Raw genomic sequence first — 9,775 nt, forward strand, 5'->3', positions numbered from 1 at the left:
GGTGTGTGTGTGTGTGTGTGTGTGTGTGTGAGTGTGTGTGTGTGTGTGTGTGTGTGTGTGAGTGTGTTATTGTATGTGAGTGTGTGAGTGTGTTATTGTGTGTGTGTGTGTGTGTGTGAGTTTATCGATGCAGAAAGCCTCTCTCTCCAGAGCTGCAGTAGCTGATTGTGTCGCAGCGTGAAGAAGCTCCCTTTCTCCTCTGCGTGTCTAATTGACTTCACGCCTGGTTCTGGTTCTGGTTCTGGTTCTGGTGCTGCCTCTGTGTGTGTGTGTGGGCTGAGGCCGGCTGCCAGAGCTAAAAGTGGGAGCGCTTTGTTTAGAGAGCATGTGTGAGCTTCTGAGCAACAAACCTGCTGAGGAAAATAAGTATTCAACACGTCAAAATGTTCAAAGTAAAAACATTTCTGATATTTTCACCAGGTGTTTGTTAGTAAACCGAAGCAAATGAGTTTAAGTGTGAAAACATAAATAACAGAGTATTGAATACTGATATTTATAGCAAAGCTTCTTGGTAACAGCAGCTTCATTCTTCCTCACAAACCGACTTTAAATCTTGTCTGAACTCTGATTTTTAGTTCTTTACATAGATTTTCAATTGGATTCCAGTTGGGATGAAACAATTAATTGTGATTAATCGATTATTGAAGTCAACTAATTTAATAATCAATTAATGGTTGACCGGACCTTGCAGACTCTTAAAAATGAGTTTTCTCTGGTCCAATTAAATTTTTCTAAATTAAATTTGCTTAATTTAAAACATTCTTTGCGTCACTTGAGTCACATGATCAAACCACAGAGAAAAACAAACCAGGAAGTCGTTGGAGGGCGATGGCACTGAAAGCTTCTAATGACTTATAGCTCAGCAGGTTTATTCTCACGGTTTTTAATTGTTTATTAAACATTTAAATTGTGAAATTGTTTTTTGACATGGTTAGAAAAGATTTACTCAAATTTGTGATGAAAACGCAGCTGCTGATAGATTTCTCTGTTTGTGTTCAGTACTTTTTCCCTGCATCTTTTCACATTATTACATGTAACTCAAATTCTTAATTCATATTGTTTGAGTTTCTGGTGTCAACAGCCTTTAGAAATATGTTTCCAATAAAATATGTTGTGTTTAGTTCTGATTCTAGCTGCTGTATATTAACTCCACAATCTGTGTTGTAGCTCTGGGTTTTCCTCCAATCAGAGGGCAGCTGTGATGATGATGTCACGCCGGCTGCAGAGAGCTGAGGCCGTCAGACACAAACAGGGAAACAGAAAATCAGATTTAGAGCCAGAAACAGAGACGTGTTGCTCAGACCTCGAGTTTTAGCAGGTCAGCAGGCTTATCAGGTTAACAGGTTTAGCAGGTTTATCAGGTTAGCAGGTTTAGCAGGTTAGCAGGTTTAGCAGGTTTATCAGGTTAGCAGGTTTATCAGGTTAGCAGGTTTAGCAGGTTAGCAGGTTAGCAGGTTTAGCAGGTTTAGCAGGTTAGCAGGTTTAGCAGGTTAGCAGGTTAGCAGGTTTAGCAGGTTTATCAGGTTAGCAGGTTTAGCAGGTTAGCAGGTTTAGCAGGTTTATCAGGTTAGCAGCAGCTGGTTCAGATTTAAAATCTGGACATCTCCTGCAGCTCTGCTTTTGTTTCAGTGGAGGTTTGGGCTCTTTAAGCAGCAGATTGCTCTGCAGAGCTGCACATTCTCATGCAGCTCACTCTCTCCTCTGAGGCGTCAGGAGATCAATAGAAACCAGCTTCAGTCAGGAGCCGGCGCCGCGCCGCTGCAACCGTAAGGATGCAGCCTCCGATTAGCGAGCTTCTGCTCCGGCTCAGAGCGAAACCAACATGTTCCTGCAAACTGAAGCTCTGATCTGCTCCAGACTGGTGATCAGAACAGAGACGATTAATCAATTTTTTAATAAATAATTGTCAACGAATTTAGTAATCGATTTGTTAATTATCTGTAAAAAAAAAAAAGGCCATTCGCTGAAAGAATTACAAAGTCAGAGCAGAAATCCAAAACTGAAGAAAAATAAAAACATTTCGATAAATCTGTCCAGAACTTCAGTATCGGCGGGTTCAGCTTCTCCTGTAAACTGTCTCATATCCAGTTATTAATCTGCTAATCCAGATTAATCACCAGATTAGATCCATGTGGATGTCCAGCAGGAAGGCATGAGATTTTCACAGGTTGGTGATGTTTGGATTTTTTAGATGCAGGTGATCAAAGGTTCACTAAAGGAATAAAATGTTTATTTTCTTATTTAAAACAGAAATAATTTGTTTACTTGCAATTTTTTATGTGTTTCTAATATTGTGTAAAAAGGCTTTGATGAAGAGTCAGAAGTTTTTTTTATCAGAATAACTGATTAATCATCAGAATAACCGATTAATCATCATAATAAAGGATTAATCGTTCTGTTCTCTGAGTGTTAATAGTGTGTAAAATGCCGGATCGGGTCATCCCGCTCCGGAACCGGGCCTCCTCCTGCTCTCAGCTGTTGTTCAGCTTGTTTACCAGAACCCTCCGTCTGCCAGGCGGCCGTCTCTCTCAGGAATGTTCTGGAGAGTTTCTGGACCCGGGCCAGGCCCAGCACACTGCCTGCTCTGTGTCCCGCTCCCCAGCGCTGCTCAGAGCGGATCGGTCCGACCCGGTTCCGGAGCTCAACCAGTGCCTCTGTGCGGCAGAGACGCAGCAGAGATAAAACATGTCTGCTGCGTCTTCCAGCTGCAGACGGTCTGACGGGTCCAGTTACCAAACGGTACCAGTCAGGCGCCGACACGTCAGGAAAACTTTACCGTTTAACAAACATCTGAACAACCTGACATGAAAACCTTTTCTCTTGGCTCATCATTGTGGTTTTCTTTGTTCATCCTAATGAAGGTTGAAGTTGTTTGAACGTTTCGACGTTACAGGATGAAATGTTTTCCAGTTAAAGAATCAAAAAATAAATTTTTATTTACTACGACTCTGATGTCTCTGGTCACATTTTAGGACTATTTGTAGTTTACAAGGATAACAAAAGAAAAATAGACGAGTTGATTTAGAGACCAAAATGTTCCTTCAGCCTGAAACTATAAAAGTTTCTGACATCGTTTGGTTGGTTTGACTCTGGAAGAACCGCAGCAGAACCGGGTCAACTGGACTACCAGACTTCAATTCAGTCTGACGATGATGGCGAGTCCATCGGAGGGGGACGTGTCCCCTGTGTCCATGTCCTCAGCAGCAGGTTGGGGAGGGGCGCCCTGGACTCCATCGCTGCTGTTTCTATTCTGAGGAGCCAGCTGGGAATGAAGCTCTGCCGCCAGCAGGCTCAGCCGGGCTTAAAGCGGAGGGACAGAGTTCCGCCGGGCCGGGCCGGGGTCCAGCAGGAGTAAACAACCCGGGGTCAAAGGTCATGTTCAGGGTGACCCAAACGCCTTCCCAAACTTTCCAGCTGCAGACACAGAGAGACGGAGATTCATGAGAAACTCCCAACATTCCAGAAATGCCTCACAGATAAACATGGTCAGGCTGCTCCATGTCACACACACACACACACACACACACACACACACACACACACACACACACGCACACACACACACGCACACACGGTGATGTCACACCATCTCCTAAACATTAAAAACCATCAGGAATCTAAAAATAAAGACCAATCTGAGCAACATGGAGATAAACAGATTTTATTTTTCAAGGCGTTAATTGATTCATTTTTCTGTCAGGTTATTCATTCATTTATAAATGTCACAATTTCAAACTAAATATTTAGTTAGCAAAATTGACTTGTTTAGCTCCAAACTAAAAATTTAGTTATGTCTGTTTAGTTTGGAGCTAAATATTTAGCATCAAATTGAATTTTACCTCTGAGCTAGCTTAACATTTAGCTAATATGCAAAGTGGAAAATAAATTGTATTTTCTAAATAAATAGCTTAAAGCTAAATATTTTGTTAGCTAAGCTAACAATTAGCTTTATATTTAGATATTGCTAGCTAACTGTTTAGCTTAGTGCTAAATATATGTTTTCTAATCTAAATATTTAGTTTAGAGCTAGCTCCAGACTGAAAGGTTAAATTATGAAAGATGAAACTCGTATGGCGGCAGAACAACCAAAATTACTGCTGATAATCTCTGACTGTGTAACGTCATAAACTGTCCCCCACGCTGTCCGCTCCCAGGAACATTCCTCCATGGCAGCAGAAGGTTCTGGTTTCGACCGGACTGGGTCTTGGTGTGTTGTAGATTCAGAACCTCAGCCGGGTTTGGTCCAGCATGTTGGGTTCTGGTTCTGGTCCAGACGAGTTGGGTTCTGGTTCTGGGTGTGGTAATGACATGTTGGGTTCTGGTTCTGGTCGGCCTCAGCGGTCCAACCCCCGGTGTTATGCTGGGTGTGTAAAGCTGCTCCATGAAGCCTGTTGTTTTGGGTCGGCGCCTTTGGGGCCCTGAATGGGCCCCGGCAGGTGGGTCAGCAGTAACGGATCAGCGCCAACCTCCCTGTTGTTCAGGCTGAAAGGAGGCGGCGCACCTGTAGCGGCCTCACCTGGGGGGCGTCGCCCTGTGTTGGCACAGCTGCGGCTCTGAAAGCTTTAGAGAGAAGTCATGTCTGCTGCTGCTGCTGCTGCTGCTGCTGCTGCTGCTGCTGCTGCTGTGATTTATGTGTTAGAGCGGCGCTGCAGCATCTGTTTACGACGCAGGCTGCAAGCTGCACCGGCCTGGACAGTCTGGTCCCACCTGAAACGCTGCAGCGGCGATCTGATCAGAACAAAACTCACTCAGAAGTTCTGGATTTATGAACCAAACTGATGTTTCTGTTTTTACTGCTTATTATTCAAAGTAAACCTCTGGTTCTGGCTCTGGTTCTGATCGGCCCATTTCCCCAGTAACATCTGATTATTGTGTCCAATCAGAACAGGTCAGCGGGTCCGGGTCGCTGTAGGACAACAGGACACGGATTCCCATCATGTCCAGTTGAGCTCCTGCTGCTAAACTTAGCATCAAACAAAGCGGCCAGAAAACGTCAGAAATAACCTGAGAGAAAATGATGCAGTTCACTTTTCATTACAGCGTCATTCAGCCACAACCTGATTCTAACTACACATTCAGTTTGAAGTAACAAATTAAATATTTAGTTAGGTACTTATTAAGTTAAAAAACTAAATGTTTAGGTTGAAAACTAAAAATATAGCTAGTTCAGAACTAAGTATCTAGCTATCAAACCAAAGACTGAGCTTGGAAACAAAATATTTAGTTACCAAGTTAAATATTTAGCAAGCCAAATTTTAGTTGAGTATTTAGTTTACAAACAACACATCTAGTTAGCTGGCTAAATATTTAGTTTGAAGCTAACTAGCTAGCTTCCAAACTAAATATTTTTGCTCGAAGCTAAACATTTAATTTCTAACCTTGCTAGCTCTGATCTAAATATTTACTTTGGAACTTAGCTGCAAACTGGTGAAAATGCAATTTTGAAAACTCTTTTTTTTCTCTTATGGACTAAATAATCCAGATTATTGCTGATATTTTTAACTTTACAAATGGCCGCCGGTATAAAATCCCCTGCAGAGCCCAGATGAGCCCGGTGGTTCTGCAGGTCGGATGGATTCATGGCAGATGAGTTAAATCCTTGCAGAGGAACCGGTCTGATGTTTTATTTAATGTGGTTTAATCCGAATTAAAGCTGAAACATTTTATGTAACTCCTGATTAAAAACACAAATCCGCCGCAGCTCTTCACCTGATGGAGGCAGGAGAACCGACCGGTGTCAGCGAATCATCTGCCGCGGGATCATGTTCAGATTACACCGCTCTGTGTTCAATGGGAGGCAGAACCAAGAAGGTTCTGCTAACAGGCCGGGCCGGGCCGTGGCCCTTTAATGACAGGCTGGGCTGCGGTCCGGGTATTTGTGTTCACCATGCAGCCGTCCAGAAACAACAAGCTGCACGTCGGAGCGGCGCTGAGGAAGAGGAGGAGGAGGAGGAGGACATATTTCTGGATCTCAGATGAATTTCTGCTGTTTTTTAACTGAATTATCCATCAGTCTGAACGTCTCAGCCCGGTTCTGTGAGGTTCTGGTCCGGATCGATTGGCTGATGTTCAGTATAAAAACGTTACATATTTAAAAAATAACTTAAATTTTACTTCCTAATTTAAAGCCATGAAATTGGGCCTGTGTCTCTTTAAGAAGCTCCTGCTCTGTCTGAAGCTCCGCCTCCAGGAAGTCATCCCAACATGGCTCCTCTGTTAACCCTTTAACGTTTCTGCCAGTGTCGCTCTGAGCAGCAGCTCCTAGAATGATGGATCGCAACTTTCAGATGTTTTGCTGCGTTGCTGAGTCCTCCATGTTGCTCCTCCATGTTGCTGAGTCCTCCATGTTGCTCAGTCCTCCATGTTGCTCAGTCCTCCATGTTGCTCCTCCATGTTGCTCCTCCATGTTGCTGAGTCCTCCATGTTGCTCAGTCCTCCATGTTGCTCAGTCCTCCATGTTGCTCCTCCATGTTGCTCAGTCCTCCATGTTGCTCCTCCATGTTGCTCAGTCCTCCATGTTGCTCCTGTGTTACAGGTTCGACTACCAGGAGTTGCTCCATAACTCCACCTTCTGCCTGGTTCCTCGCGGCCGCCGCCTCGGATCGTTCCGCTTCCTGGAGTCTCTGCAGGTAACAGATCAGCTCGTCAGTTTCCTTCTTCCTGGATTTCCCTCCATCCATGATCCCACAGCATGATGCTGCCACCACTGTGTTTCCGTTCTGGTGTCCTCTCCCACATGTTTACTGTCCTTTCATGGTTTATAGGAAATGTTTCTTCTTCGATAAGGTCAGATTTGTGGAGTCCATCTTTCAAGATGGCCGCCGTTTTTGAGCCTTTTAGCCAATTATTGCCATAAAATGTTGCCAGTTTTTATGACTTGGATGATCTTTATGTCACATCATGTTTTACACTTTGGTCATCCTGATCACACAACTTTAAAATAATAACATGTAGTGAAACTGAGGACTTTGCTGTTAGTGAGTCTCAAACCAAACGTCAACAGGACGGACATGAGAGACAGACGTCTTAATGTTAGCGTTAGTGTCTGCTAATTTTTTAATGTGTTTAGGGTTTTAGCACAAGCAGAGCTAAGATTGTTGTTTAGGTTGCTGTGGCTAATGATCATTTTGGTTATCTGTGGCTAATAACTCCTGATGATTTCAGTGTAAACATTTATTCTCCATTACAACAATGGCAGCCATTTTGAAAAATGTCCATCAGGAAAAGAAGATCAAGAAAATAAGTATGATTTCTATGGTCTCAAATGTGTACTTTATAATTCGATACCAAACACATTTATTTAATTGGCTATTTTAGCTCAAAAATAAATTTTCCTTGACAACCATGGCGGCCATCTTGAATAATCAGAAGACTTGATTACTCAAGTCTTCCTGTTATGTTTGGTTTGACACCAAAAGATAAACGATGGACAACTTAGTGCAGAAATTAATTTTCCCTGATGACCATGCTGAATTTTAAAGTCATTAACGTTTTTTCTTATTTTGTTTTATTTTTTAAGTTAAGTCCCGTCTGTGCCAGGTCAGGTTCTTGTATGTGGAGATTTTACTGAATTATCTCTGGGTTTATCGGACCGGGCCGACAGGAAGCAGCTCAGTTAGCGTATTGATCCGTCTGAGTGTTTCCTGTTTCCTGCTGAGTGCTCCGGTTCTGGCTCGGCTCGGCCTGCTTTCAGCCCTTAGCCTCAGACGGTCCATTAAGTCGTCCATCACGGTCCGGCCGGGCAGACGGGGCCTTCTGAGGCACAGAGTTCTGCCCTGCAATATGGACCCAGACGGTTCTGGAAACACCGGGCCCAGTTCCAGGGAACCAACCAATCAGCAGCAGGAAGCCTGTTTCTACTTCCTGTCCCCCTTTCAGGGTCCAGCCTGGCGTGTTGGGTCCGGTGCCAGTCGGACCCAGAGAGGAGCTGTGGTCGGAAACTTCCCCCCAGCTCCAGGGTGTTTGGATCTCCCCTCACAGAGCCTCGCTGAAACCGGTCCAGAACCACAGAACCCGGTTCATCCCAGCTGCATCCTAATTCCCTCCAGCAGCAGGTTTTCCCTTCCAGTCGCTGCTGCTGCTGCTGCTGCCCCCTGCTGGGCTCATGGGGAACAGCAAGGTCCGATCCACAGAACCCAGAGGACGGGACGGGTTCTGTTCTGCTTTAGCCTCAGAGCCGGTCTCAGCTCCCACTGAGTCACTGCAGAGGAACGCTGGCCTCGTTCAGACCTGACCCCACCCAAACTCTGTGTGTGTGTGTGTGTGTCCAGGCGGCCTGCATCCCAGTCCTGCTCAGTAACGGCTGGGAGCTTCCGTTCTCTGACGTCATCCAGTGGAACCAGGCCGTCATCGAGGGAGACGAGCGGCTGCTGCTGCAGGTAACACACACACATGCACACACACACGCACGCATAAAATCAATTATTGCCACGATAAATGAAAATGCTAATTTCCATTTGGACAACAAGCATTAAGTCTCTTGTAATATAGTTGAAAAACCGCCATTTTGAAACACTGCAAACCTTTGACACCCGCTACGAAGTAGCTAGTTAGCGCTACCTGCCCCTTTAGCCTGTTTTCCCTGTCTGAGTTGATTATTATTTTAAATACAATTTTGGTTACATACTTCATAATCCATTTTAATTATTGTTGTTTTGTTGTATTTAAAAGAATCTTTGAGTGGATGTGCTCACATTACATTTGGTAAAAATGGTCTGAAAACGACGTTTTCATTTGCCGCAATAATTTCTGGGACAATTAATCGTTGAACAGAATGTGTTGAACGATGGGTAGGATTTTTATGAGGCCTTCGGTGAGTTAACGCTGATTATTCAGTGTTGTCATCAAAGACAACAGTGTGTTAGCATTTTATGGCTAATTGGTTCGCTCGTTTAGTCAAGGCGTCCAACGCAAAATAAAAAAATATTTAAAAATGACTTTAAAAAGTCTCTTTTTCTAAGTCAAAAAAGAGTAGAAACATTTTCTTCAGAACCAGAACCCTCAGTTTAGTCCCGAGTTAAAGTCCCTGTGAGCCTCGGAGCGGACAGGAGATCAATGTGTTCCTCTAATGAAGCTCAAATTATCCAAACAGAACCGGAGCCGGCGCCGAGTCCGATGTTTCACCGGGACAGAGAACTAATTATCTTCCTGAAGGCAAAATCCATCTAAATTAGCCTCCATGTTCAGCCCTGGATCCAGGTTCTGGTTCTGGTGTCGGAGCTCCTGTCCACCCTGAACATGTCTGAAAGAGAGAGAATCTTCCTCTCCCTCTTCCTCTTCCTCCTGCAGGTGCCGTCCACCGTGCGCGCCGTACCAAACAAGCGAGTCCTGCATCTCCGCCAGCGGACCCAGATGTTGTGGGACGCCTACTTTTCCTCTGTGGACAAGATCGTCCTGACCACCCTGGAGGTGAGTCCAGAGTCATCCGGCCCGGTTCTGCTGGGTCTGATGTAGGGCTTCCTGCTGAGATAAAACTACTTCCTGTTTCTGCTCAGATCATCAAAGACCGGGTCTTCTCCCACGTCTCCAGGAACAGATACATGTGGAATTACCTGCCGGGCGGCCTGCTGGTTCTGCCAGAGTTCTCCACTCACCTGGCGCACTTCCCTTTCTACTACCTGGGACTAGGTACGCACTCACCTGGGAACCGGGACCTGGGAACTGGGAAGCGGGAACTGGGACGTGGGAACTGGGAAGCGGGAACCAGGAACTGGGACCTGGGAACTGGGAACCAGGAACTGGGACCTGGGAACTGGGAACCAGGAACTGGGACCTG

General features: G+C 44.9%; 1 protein-coding gene across 3 annotated transcripts in view; it reads left to right on the plus strand.

Annotated features, from left to right (window-relative positions):
- Window positions 1–9,775, plus strand: part of ext1c (exostoses (multiple) 1c) — a 29,931-nt gene that overhangs the window by 14,849 nt on the left and 5,307 nt on the right. For all 3 annotated transcript variants that reach the window (XM_007576488.2, XM_007576489.2, XM_016663213.1), the window contains exons 3-6: window positions 6,536–6,629; window positions 8,271–8,378; window positions 9,289–9,408; window positions 9,495–9,627. In XM_007576488.2, coding sequence (XP_007576550.1) covers window positions 6,536–6,629; window positions 8,271–8,378; window positions 9,289–9,408; window positions 9,495–9,627 — 455 coding nt within the window. The remainder of the gene's footprint in view (window positions 1–6,535; window positions 6,630–8,270; window positions 8,379–9,288; window positions 9,409–9,494; window positions 9,628–9,775) is intronic.

Source organism: Poecilia formosa, unplaced genomic scaffold (assembly GCF_000485575.1).
Source record: "Poecilia formosa unplaced genomic scaffold, Poecilia_formosa-5.1.2 Scaffold408, whole genome shotgun sequence".
NCBI classification, from domain to species: Eukaryota; Metazoa; Chordata; class Actinopteri; order Cyprinodontiformes; family Poeciliidae; genus Poecilia; species Poecilia formosa.